General features: G+C 50.2%; 2 protein-coding genes across 4 annotated transcripts in view; one reads left to right on the top strand and one right to left on the bottom strand.

The window, feature by feature from the left end:
• The window catches only part of LOC123786990 (T-cell-interacting, activating receptor on myeloid cells protein 1-like), a 52,851-nt gene that overhangs the window by 4,203 nt on the left and 36,289 nt on the right, over positions 1-12,359 (bottom strand). The window lies entirely within an intron of this gene.
• LOC123786991 (T-cell-interacting, activating receptor on myeloid cells protein 1-like) lies at positions 2,552-11,502 on the top strand. Of its 2 annotated transcripts, none has more exons than XM_087871015.1 (6): positions 2,552-2,712; positions 8,359-8,394; positions 8,524-8,814; positions 9,105-9,401; positions 10,565-10,735; positions 11,154-11,502. In XM_087871015.1, the coding sequence occupies exons 1-5, from the start codon at positions 2,679-2,681 to the stop codon at positions 10,705-10,707; spliced, it is 801 nt and encodes a 266-aa protein (XP_087727141.1). In that variant the 5' UTR covers positions 2,552-2,678; the 3' UTR covers positions 10,708-10,735; positions 11,154-11,502. The 2 variants fall into 2 exon arrangements, with proteins under 2 accessions (XP_087727141.1, XP_045645352.2); XM_045789396.2 differs by having other exon boundaries at positions 2,553-2,712; positions 11,176-11,502.

Below are 12,359 nucleotides of genomic sequence, written 5' to 3'. Positions count from 1 at the left end.
TTGGTTCTTGGGAGGTAATCTCCAAGTGCTTGGAATCTCTGGAGTAAAGGAACATCTTTGTTATTCACGGTAAGTGCTTTGTACCACACCTGGGTCTATGTCAGTGAGACGACCCAGGATGGGGGCTGGAGATGCCAGGAAGACCAACCATGTGATTACAGGGTTACAGCCTTGACTTCTGGGGATGAGAGGAGGCTGGAGACAGAGTCAGTCATGAGGGCAATGATTCAATCAATCACACCTATGTGAGGAAATCCTGATGAAAACGCTGGACATTCAGGTAGCTTCCCGGTTGGTGACACATCCTGAGAATATAAGAAACTTTGCTTTGGGCATCCTCCCAGACCTCCCCCCGTGTATCTCTTCATCTAGGTGGTCTTGATTTTTTATACTTTGTAATAAAAACTATAATCTAAGTATAGTGCTTTCCTTAATTCTTTGAGTGATTCTAGCAAATTAATGAACCTGACAGGAGTAGCAGGGCCCTCCAAAATTTTAGGACATTGGTTCAGAGGTGCAGGTGACTCGGAAACACCCAAGCCTGCAGCTAGTGCCTGCAGTGAGGACAGGCTTGAGGGCCCGCAGCCTGTGAAGTCTGTGCTAACTCTGGGTGGTTCGAGTCCGAACTGCATTGCAGCTAGGAAGTGGCTCCTTCCCCGGCTGAACTTTCAGATTAGACCCCTGCCCTGGCTGACATGCTGACTGCAGCCCACAGAGGATCCTGCTCAGCAGAGCTTGGCTTCCTGGCCCCAGAAACTATGAGACAGTGAAGGTGTGTTGCTACAGCCACTGTGTTTGTGGTAATGTTGTTACACAGCAACAGACAACCAAAACGCTGACGCCCTCGTGTGCACCCTTCCACACAACAGACCTGAGACAAGGAGGCACCTTCACCACTGCTGGGGGCACTTCAGATGGTTTTCTGGAAAGGGAATGGGCTTCTGAGACAGAGCTGGGTTCCAACTCCTGCACCTGCCTCTCCCACCTCTATGTCTTTGCACAAGGGAACCAGCCCTGCTGCCCCTCACTTATTGTATTTCCAGTTAATCTGTCCCTGTGCCTGAATTTTACCAACTACAACTTGGCAGGAAGCACAACGGTTCACCTGCATCGTGAACTCAGCAAGTTGGTCAAAATGTAGGTAACCAGAATTTACATTTTTAAGTTGCAGCGACACTTTTTCCTACCTAGAGACAAAATCAGTGAGGGCAGTGAAAAAAGAATAGAATGTGGTCATTTCAGACTTCCTGATAATTTCATTTCCTAGCAAAGTAAGAGCCTATGAGTCACACACAGCTTTTCCAGGACACAAAAATGATTTGGGGTATAGAGACCATGGCTTCCCACAAGTCACTGCAAATCCTGAAGAACTTGGCACAGTGCCCATGCATGATGGTTACTCAAGCAGCGTGCTGTGAGGTTCATTCTGGCAGGAATTGGTCTGAGCTATTTTGCTGACATAAAAATGTACCCCACGACACCAACCTCGGCTCATGGAATGAAACCTACTGATTAATAGTGTTGCTCTGTAACCATGGGTCCAGGCAGCTCTGGAGAGCTCTGTGCCAGCTTCTCAGCATTATTTACCGGTAAATGTGGGAATGCTGATTTACACCGGCTCCTGTGAGACCCTCCAGAGGGCTCTGCCACAGGCCCATCACGGAATAAGAAACGCCAGCCAAGGATCTGTTTTGGGTTTCCTGGTTCTGAGGGGCTTTGTGAACATGCCAGTGAGTCCTGACTCAAGAGAGAAAGCCCGTCTAGGACACTGTGAGAAAGGAGAGAGATCCTTTTCGCCTGGGATACACACACTCATTGTAATGCTAGACATTCTTCTGCTGCAACATACAATATTTGGGTCCTACAAGTCTGCTTTAGCAACTGAACCTCACTGGTATAGTTAGTAAAAGAACTATTTGGTGGGACTCCTGGCTGGCTCAGTCAGTACAGCATGCAACTCTTGATCTTGGGGTTGTGAGTTTGAGACCCACGATGGGCATAGAGTTCACTTTAAAAAAAAAAAAAAAAAAGGAACTATTTGGCCGTAGTCCTCAGCTCTTAAGACACTGGGCAATGTTGGGACACCTGGATGGCTCAGTCGGTTAAGCATCTGCCTTCGGCTCAGGTCATGATCCCAGCACCCTGGGATCGAGCCCCACATCAGGCTCCCTGCTCAGTTGGGGAGTCTGCTTCTCCTTCTTCCTCTGCCCCCCCCGCCCCCCCCATTCATGCTCTCTCTTGCTCGCTTGCTCTCTGTCTCAAATAAATAAATAAAATCTTAAATAAAAAAAAAAAAGACAGTGGGCAATGTCTAGCAACCTGAGCATCCAGGATTTTCCAATACTCTCATCAGTGAAGTACCTTCATCTCCTCCGAGGAACCCTTCAGGCTCAAGCCTCAGGCATCTGCGGGGGGAGTCACATGTTTGATGCCTGAAATCTGAGACAGATGAGGACTTTCTGTGAACCACATCCTTGAAGCCCAGTGTGCAAGGACTATGTTGCAATCAGCAGCATCAACAACGTTTTCAGAACACAGTGCGGAAGGAGGAACTGAAAAGTCAGAAAAACTGTTACTTCCTACACTCTAGATACAGGGCCAGGCTGTGGCCAGCCCAGTTCCTTGCCCACCTGCGGACGACACAACCCAAGAAAGGCGCCGGAGAGTGACATGCTGCCATGATCCCTAGGCTACTGCCACTCCTCTGTCTCAGTAAGTGTCCAGGGGCAACACGTTGGGACCACAGAGAACAGAGCTGGTAAGAGGTCTGGACTGGGGATGGGGAGAGAAAATATAACATCGACTTTGGTTTATCGACAGCATACTATATACCAGAAATCTCCCTGAGGGCAATGCATAGGTTACCTCTAAACCAATGCTTTAGAAATTTCAATTACTCTCGTTCCAAGTTCATGATTTCTGCTGAACGCCTTTGCCACCTGTACTTTTTTTTTTAAAGATTTTATTTACTTATTTGACAGAGATAGACAGCCAGCGAGAGAGGGAACACAAGCCGGGGGAATAGGAGAGGAAGAAGCAAGCTCTTAGCGGAGAAGCCTGATGTGGGGCTCGATTCCATAACACCAGGATCATGCCCTGAGCCAAAGGCAGACGCTTAACGACTGCACCACCCAGGCGCCCCTGCCACCTGTACTTTATAGGCTTCACGCGTTTTGTTTTTAATACAGACTCAGCTTAAAGAAAAGCGCTTACAATACAAACTCTCCATACTATGAATAAAAATCCAGGTCAAATACAAGAATGATAAAGAAAGTGCAGCGATAAGGAAACAATGTTAGGATGTTATAACTATACCCTGGTCCTCGTCAAGCTTCTGAGCCTGAGACCTGCTAGTTCTTTGCTGTAAAGACAGTTAGCCACAGGACGCCTGGGTGGCTTACTTGGTTGAGCGTCTGCCTTCGGCTCAGGTCACGATCCCAGGGTCCTGGGATAGAGCTCCACATGGGCTCCTCACTCAGTGGGGAGCCTGCTTCTCCCTCTGCCTGCTGCTCCCCCTGCTTATGCTCTAACAAATAAATAAATATTATCTTTAAAAAAATAAAATAGAGGCAATTAGCCACAATCCATATGTATCAGAGGCTAGCTTCAAGGGGGCTTTCTTGGTGACATAACCAGAGGCTCTACAGGAGTGCTTACTGCATGTGATCACGTAGCACTTTTTTTTAAAGATTTATTTATTTGAGAGAGAGACAGACCCCTCATGGATATGCGCAAGAGTGGAGGGGAGAGGGGGAGGGGCTTTCAGGCCAACTCCACCCTGAGCACAGAGCCCTATGTGGGGCTCGATCCCACAACACTGCGATCACAACCTGAGCCGAAACCAAGAACCCAAGGCTTAACTGTGCCACCCAGGCGCCCCCATGTAGTGCTCTGATCGTCCTTCCTTCCACCTAAAATCATCACACATAAGATGGGGTGTATTCCACATTTGGGAACTACCACTCTGATCCACCCCTTCAAAAAAAAAAGAAAGAAAGAAACCCCGCAAGAAAGAATGGGGTCCACTTTTATAGATGAGGAATTGAATTTGAGTCTGCAAAGGGAAGAGGTTTGCCTCGGATTACACAGGTTTACCCCCTGTGCCAGTCTCACGGGGAGCCAAATCTCAACCCAGAACTGTTGAGCTCCAAAAACATCTCCACTCAGCCACAGTGTTAAATCAAGAGGGACACCTACACAGGGTCCATGGTATGGAGCCCTCTAGGCGTGTTTGAAAGGACTCGGGTTGGAAAAAGCCTGAGGAGGTAGACAGGAGTGGTTCAGAATGTCCCCAGTTACGGTGCAGAATTGTACCTCAGAATGAACTGGTTTCCAGAAACCAGCAAAGCTCAATATCCACAAAACGTCAGGGGAGGAGGTCTCGCCTCCGCGAGGCCCTCTGCACCTGGCTTCTTGCTAACGCCACTGTGCTCTGATCCAGAGACTTCAGGCTCCTCCCCAGAGCGCCCCTAACGTCAGAGGCTCGCCTTGGGAAGACACGCCTGAGCGTGCTGACAGAGAACGCGGGGACTCGTGAACACCGCGTAGTTCTGAGGACTCTGCTCCTGCACACAGTCCTTGCGGGGCCTTGGGGAACGCATGTCCCTAGTTTCAAGTTCCCTCATCTTTCAGAGTTACTTTCACAGTCAGGTTCAAGCACGCATGACCGTCCATGCTCAAAAACATGATCTTTTCCTGTTTGCTATTACTTGCAACATTCAACCTCCTCTAGCTGAGTTAGGCACGACTCCACTAGCACCCCTTCCAGAGAGTTCCCTGGACACGCGCATGAGATTTTCACTCCTTCCATGGCTGAGTACTATTCTGCTTATGTAGGGATCACGTTTTGTTTATCTGTGCACCTGTGGGTGGTCCCCTGGCTTGTTTCCACCTTTCGAAGGTTCCTGATCTTCCTCACGTCAGTGAGATTAACCTTCTCTTTGTAAAGATTTTATTTATTTGTGCGTGAGAGGGAGAGCACAAGCAAGGGGAGCAGCAGGCAGAGGGAGAAGCAGGCTCCCCACTGAGCAGAGACCTGGATGCAGGACTCAATCCCAGGACACTGGGATCATGACCTGAGCGAAGACAGACGCTTCACCGACTGAGCCACCCAGGCGTCCCAGATTAACCTTCTCTTCTCCGTGTTTGTCTTTGAGAGATAGTGAGTCTCTCCTAGTGGACTTCCTGTTCTCCCCTAAGCAACGAGGCCTCCGAGCAGTGTCCTGATGAAGACCGAGATGAGATCACAGGAGATGTGCTGGGGCCTGGGAGCAGATGCTAAGTCCCTTGTGACCTGAGGGTGTGTCCCACTGCTATCTACCAAGCCCTCAACTCATGCTACCAGAGCACAGGCCACTGAAGGGATTAGACCCGCGTTTCTAAAAGATTTCTTTTTTTACCCCATGTGAAATAGGTTTTGCTTCTTAGCAGTGAAACGGCGGACATTACCAGGTCTTTTTGCTAAACCTGCCTACCTACCACCACAGTTCTCTGATCCCAAGATGTCAGGCTGCCCCACAGAGCGTTCCTTACATCCCCCCCGACATCCCTCACAACACCCCCTCAAAGCCGTTCCGACCCGACTGTCTGGGGGAGTGCAGGAGAGGGCCGATGGAGGAGGGGCTTGGGATTGCAAAAGCTCCAAATTTTCATAGGCCCCAGAATGCCCCGTGAGCCAAGAGAGCGCCCACGAGGACTTCTTAGCCCTAATCCCAATCCCCTCGTCAGGTGTTCCATGCCATCGAGAATTTATTCGCAGACTCCCACTTTCTCTGGGCATCTCACACAGCCCAGAGACTTTCTGAGTCCCTGAGAATTTACAGGCTCTCGCAGGGAAGTCCTTGAGCTCTCGCCCTTCACTTTGCTCCTCACCACGACACAAGACTGCTACTCATGGACGGTCTGTCACTGGTTATGCAGAGAGAAGTGACTCCTACTGCCCACTCAGCATGGTCAGTCAGCAGGGGACAGGCTCTGTGCTGTGGGTTCCTCTTCCTCTTTGTCAAGCACGGCAGGATGAACAAAGATCTGGGCTCCCAGGGCTTCAGTGCTCACAGACCAGGCTCCGTCCAGACTCCAGGCCATGCTGCTTCCCAGGCACGGGCACTTCTAATGCACTCAGGTGTCCACGGACATGTGCTCTGCCCACATTTCTCCTTCTTCCGCTCTGTCTGGATTCACTGACTGTGAGAGTTTTCGTTTCAATAACTTCAACACATCCATTATGCTCCGTTTTATTGTGGTAAAATACATGTAAATAACACTTATCCTCTTAATTCCAAGTATCTGGTTCAGTGGGATTTCAATGCATTCACAATGATGTGCAGCCTTCGCCCACGCTTCCTCATCTTCCCCAACATGAACGCTGTACTCGTTAATCAGTAAGCGTTTTTCTTCTCTTTCTCCCCAGCCTCCTGATAACCTCTATGTTCTGCCTGCATGAATTTGCCTATTCTAGGTACTTCGTGTAAGTGGAATCATATAGTATTTGTCCTTCTGCCTTTGGCTAATTTCACACAGAATAATGTTTTCCAAGTCCACTCATGCTGTAGCATGTATCAGAATTCCATTCCTCTTTATGGCAGAATGTACTGCCCTGTCTACACAGACCACCTACCTGGTCTCTATCCATGTATCCTCTGGGAGACACGTGGGTCTTTCCACTTTTTGGCTATTTATCACTTTTCTTTCTCAAAACCGTGGAGTATAATATTTTTGACTGGCCCATGCAATCTTAGCACAAAGGCCTGGTAACTCCCCCCCCCCCTTCACTACTAAGACACAAAACTGTTTCATTCACAGAGGCCAAAAAAAAAAAAAAAAGTAAATTTCTTAGAAACATAGGTCCAACCAGTATCTGTGGAGTTAGAGAAATCTCTCTCTTCCAATAAATTCTATAAACAGGCTTGATGTTATTTTTAAAGAGATCTTAGAACTCAGGCGAAACTGATTCTACCACAGCTGGGCATTAATGGCAGGACGTCTGTGATGGCCAGAGATGCACATATGCACTCTCACTTGCAAGTTTCTTTCTATGCCACCGGATTTCAAATACGTATGCTGCAGCCTTGAGAAATGTTTTTCTCGGTTTGGTGACTCAGCTGAATACTTGTATCACCCAGGAGATTTCGAAAGTTTGGTGCCTGAGCCCCATTCCAAGTGATTCTGATTCAAGGCTTTTGTGGTTTGGGCTGTGCCCAGGGCTCCTGAACCACCGCCGCCCCCCAGGGGAGCACAATGTGTAACCAAGGCTAAGGACAACCAGGCTGGAGTACCCTACAGAAGCACCTGTGTGGGGGACAGGGGAGGAGGGGATGTCTTCCCCTTTCTGGGACATCCACATGGATTCCCTGAGGCTAGTTTCAGAGGACCAAGCAGTAACCTCTGTCCTGCTTGGAGTATCAAAAGAGGAAAAAAGATCATGGCAAAGATGGGCTCAGAAAGTCATCAGATGAAAGGCTGAGGTTGACTTAATAGCCTTGTCCAGGGACAGAGCTCACTCCATCTCTGAGCAAACCCTCACTCACAAGTGGACACGGGTGACCTGGTGAGGTCTGGAAATGGAGCTGGCATGGCGGGAGGGGGGTGGGGAAGTTAGGGTGACGTTGCATCTTTTCACATCCTTGTAAAAGCTGAGCTGTGCTTACACGGGCATCTCGTCAGCTGGTCCGTGTGCATTTGTTGAGGTCCTACTATGGTCCAGGACCTGCACAGACAATGGGGATGCGGAGGTGAAGAACACAGTCTCCACCTTGCAGCTGCTCACAGATAGTAACATCCAGTGTCTCCCATGGCATGAGGTCCATAAGCTTCTATGAGCTCTCTCAGTTAAAAACAAATGTATCTTAGTTCATGTCACTCAAAGCACCAAGCAGCCTTCAGCAAGGGGGTTCCTCCGGCACAGGGGAGGCTGTCAGCAGATCCTAGGGTCCACTCAGGGTCTCAAACAACTTCAGAGCTGGCCTAGGGTTACATTCAAGTCCTGTGCTCCCACATCGTTCTCAAGATTCCTGCCTTCTATACCCCAGGGTGAGGTGGGGGGTCCACAAACTGTAATACCAGCTTGACAGAAACACCAGACTGAGTGGTTCAGGACAGAAGCTGAGAACAGAGGGGCTTGTGGACATCTGTAGAACCAGGACAGGTCCTGGGGCTGTGGGAGGAGTGAGCCGCACAGGAGACCTTCTGGGAGACACAGGGCAGCAGCTGAGAGCAGAGCTGCACTGAGTCCAGTGTGGGGAGACAAGAAGCCCCAGAGTACTGACCTCCAGGGTCCGAGCTCAGAGGCAGCCCCCAGGGAGACCCCTGGGGACGTGTCTCCAGGTGGCCGCTCATGTCTCATGGACGGTTCTCTTGCAGGGCTGTGTGCTGGCCAAGGAAGCAGGACGGCTGATGGTGAGTTCCTTCGGTCAGACCCTCCCTCTCCTTCACTCCAAACTCCCCGTATCCCTTCTCTTTCCTTCAGGGGGTTTCCTGAGAGCAGACAGGCCACCAAATCCCATCCTGAACTCTACTTCCTTCCAGACTCCCTTCCCAAGCCCTCCCTCAGAGCCTGGCCCAGCTCGGTGATGCCTCCCAAGAGTAATGTGACGCTGCAGTGCCAGACTTCTACCAAGAATGTCAACTTTGTTCTCAGAAAGGGAAGCACTTTTGTGGAGTCCATGCCATCACAGGCATCCACAGTGGGCCTGGCTGAATTCCGTCTCACTGACCTAAAAAGCTTCAACGCTGGACAGTACACCTGTGAGTACTACAGACGAGAGCGCCCACACATAACTTCACAGCCCAGTGACGTCCTCCTACTGCTGGTGACAGGTGAGGAGGGTGCCTCGGAGTGACACAGGGTCTTGCAGGGACAGGTGTGGGGGAGGAACCCGCGGGAGGGTGGGGGCAAGGGGAGATGGAGAAACCCAGAACAGAATGACCTGGCTCAGGTTCAGCCAGGGTTTGTAGGGAAAGTCTCCTTCCTGCAGTCAGAGTGGGAAGACAGTGAGACCAGGGAGCTGTTGTTTCCCCCACTTGGCGGGAAGCCCTGCCGGGAGAACAAGGTGGGTGGGGGACCCCGGGCTTCTCCCCGTGACCTTGGGGCCCTCCTTCGCTTCCAGGAGATTTCCCTAAACCTTCCCTCCAAGCCCACCGAAGGGGTGAGGCAACCGCAGGAGACACCGTGACCCTGCAGTGCCAGAGGCCAGACAATAATTTGGCACCTGTAATGTTCGCTCTACTGAAGGCGGGAGCAGCGGGGCCCATACAGGTCCAGACTCCAGCAGGGAAGGAGACAGACTTCTCCCTCCGGAATGTGACAGTCAGTGACACCGGGAACTACAGCTGCGTGTACTTCCTGATGAAGGCTCCTTTCTGGGCCTCGCACCCGAGTGATCGTCTCGCGGTCCGGGTGACAGGTGAGGCTTGCATGATTCTTAGGACATTTAAAATTTAATTAGTGTCTTGATAAGCTTGTTTTTATTTTGGCTATTTTATTGCTTTCTCCAGTTTTTTGACCTATAACTGACTTGTAACACTGTATTAGTTTAAGGTGTGCATGTTTGTTTTTGAACTGAAGAGCATTTCTTCTGTTACTTTCTGATCCCTGTCTCTCCTTCGCTTTCCCGATCATCTCCTTTTTAAATCTCTCCTTCCCGTTTCTAGTCTTTGGCCTTTGTTGCTTCGCATTCTTGGAGAATTTCTCAGGTTGTCCTTCCAAACGTGCATCCCGCCACCACCAGCGCCCCTCCTGGGCATCCCTGAGAGCGGCGGGTCCTCCTGCTGACGGCACCTTCACGCGGTCCAGTTGCTTCACTGGGTGCTACACCCTGCTTCCTCAGTGTTGCAAAGGTCTGCGTGTGCGCTGTGGTCAGCGAACGTTCTTAGTTAGGAAGCAAGGTCCGGGCGGGCAGTGCCGAGAGGTGTGGAGGGCATCCTGGGCTTGGTGGGGTCATCACAGTCTGTCCCCACGGACTCTGTCTCCAGGGAACCTTGTCGCTGATGGGTTCGGACACGAACTCTGCACTCACGGCACGGGCGAGCGGGAAGATTCAAACGCAGGTTCTCTAGGAACCAGGGCCTGTGGCGAGCCCTAGCTCTTCTTGGGTGAAGCTGAAATGAAATGCACGTGGTCCCCAGGCTCGGCTACTAAGCCTGAATTTTCTTGGGCTCACTGGCGGCACTAAGTCTTCGCTATGAGGAGGGGAACAGACGCAGTCACTGAATGACTTGTATTCTTTGTGCAGCAACTTTGGGTTTGGGGATTGCCCCTAAGCCCGATTCCTACCACAAGGAGGGAGAAGGGGAAAGGGCAGTGCGGGAGGGTGGAAATGAGATGAAGAGCAAAGAAATGAAGGAAGAGCGGTAAGACGAGAGAATTCAAAGGAAAGAAGACAAAGGGAGACCCACTACAACTCTCAGGAAACCCCACGTTGTATTCAGTGATTACAACGTCAGTGACGGTCCAGCTGACCACTGGCCAGGAAGCACAAGCAGGTGCAGGAGAGCCACAGTGGGCAGATCCACGGGAGAAGGAGGGGTGCTCCTTCCCGCCTGGTGCTCATCCTCTTCTCTCTCCCAGCAACCCCAGGTGCCACGTCGGGGGATTACACCACGGGCAACCTCGTCCGGCTGGGTCTGGCTGTCATCATTGTGGTGATTATGGGGGCTCTTGTGGTGGAAGCCTGGTGCAGCCAGAAGGAGTCTCCACATGGATGTGCATAAAACAGCCGAAGGCCTCTCTTGTTCATGGGTAGGCGTAGTGACACAAGGTTCTCTCAACCCCAAACTCTACCACGGGATTTCTTGTGTTTCTCGACATGGGCACAAACGGCATTTTTGGTGGGATATTTCACCATATGGGACTGTCCTGTTCATTGTGGGAACATTTAGCACCGTTTCTCTTACCCATTAAAGAGCAGTTGAAGCCCCAATCATTTTGGAAGAAGATAGCAAGCATTACTGTACTTTTGCCAACACCCCTGGATGTGGAGGAAGGGAGTGGGGTGGGTCCCCTGGTGGAGAGCCTGTGTTTGGAGGCCAAGGACATAGTATTCTTCCTCTCCCTTCTTCTCCTTACCTTAGGTCTGTACTACCCTTACCCTTGGCTGCCCAGGGAAGGATGAGTGTCGGTGGAGAGCCCTGCTGATTCTTTTTTTTTTTTTTTTAAGATTTTATTTATTTATTCGACAGAGATAAAGACAGCCAGCAAGAGAGGGAACACAAGCAGGGGGAGTGGGAGAGGAAGAAGCAGGCTCATAGCGGAAGAGCCTGATGTGGGGCTCGATCCCATAACACCAGGATCACGCCCTGAGCCGAAGGCAGGCGCCCAACCACTGTGCCACCCAGGCGCCCCCCCCTGCTGATTCTTAACAGTCCCGTGGAACCTGCATTCTTAGCTCTATGAAGAACCACTCGAGGACAAAAGATGGCTTCCCTCCCACTGCAGCTTCACCTGGGGCAGAGGACAAGCTGGAGCATAAAGACACACCTAATAAATGTGAATGACTTGAAAAAATACTTAAAGCTTCAGAGTCTGGCTGGGTAACCTGTGTAGTCACTTCCGTAGGAACCGTTATTCCACTGAAAAGCGGGGAAAACACTGCTTTCTGCATATTTATTATTGACTTCTCTCCATTGTCTATTTTGTGCTTCTGGACCAGCAATTAGTCAAGCATTTAAAGTTCCATTTTATCACACACATCTTTTAAATTTTATTTCACATAGTCCCAACATTTTACCTAATTTGGGGAGACCTCCTCTCTGTTCCATAGCATCAAGTGCTCCCGAGGCGCACCCAGTGTGTCCTCATCTTCTGGTGCAGGTGTAAAAGGTGATCCTCAGTATTTTAATTTTCAAGATTTGTTGTTGCTTGTTAATAACCTTGTTCTTTTTCACAAATACTCACTCTTATTTTAGAACTGTTTTCTCCTCTCCAATAACCCAGGAAATACACTTATAAAAACCCAGGTCTGATCGCAATAGAGACGATTCTTGCCGATGTTAATTCTTCATTTCATCTGCTTCCTTGTTAGACTGGCTTTCATCAGATGGTAGAGGAGTCTTGCTTCAGGGTGCTGGAGGCAGACAGGAGCTTCTCCTGGGCTGCATATCTTGTGGCAGGCTTTCTCAGTGTGGACACTCTGGTAGGCTCAGGCTACAGGAGAATTTTTCTGTCCCTTCCACCCAATGAGTAGTAACACTCATGGTTCTTCCTGAAAACAGACCCCTTTCATCGCTATTTGGTCAAGAGTGCTTGAAATGGACAGAACTCTGGACTTAGAGCCAGCACGGGTGTGGCACAGCAAACAGATCCCAGCTGCTCGGTCTATAACCACTTCTTGCTACAGTCTCTGCCTTGGCCATGCATGGAAGAG

The sequence above is a fragment of the Ursus americanus genome, chromosome 21 (genome assembly GCF_024610735.1).
Source record: "Ursus americanus isolate L20-20 chromosome 21, mUrsAme1.1.p, whole genome shotgun sequence".
Lineage (NCBI taxonomy): Eukaryota > Metazoa > Chordata > Mammalia > Carnivora > Ursidae > Ursus > Ursus americanus.
Note: the sequence above shows the minus strand (reverse complement) of the source record. Positions and strands in the feature narration are given on the sequence as shown.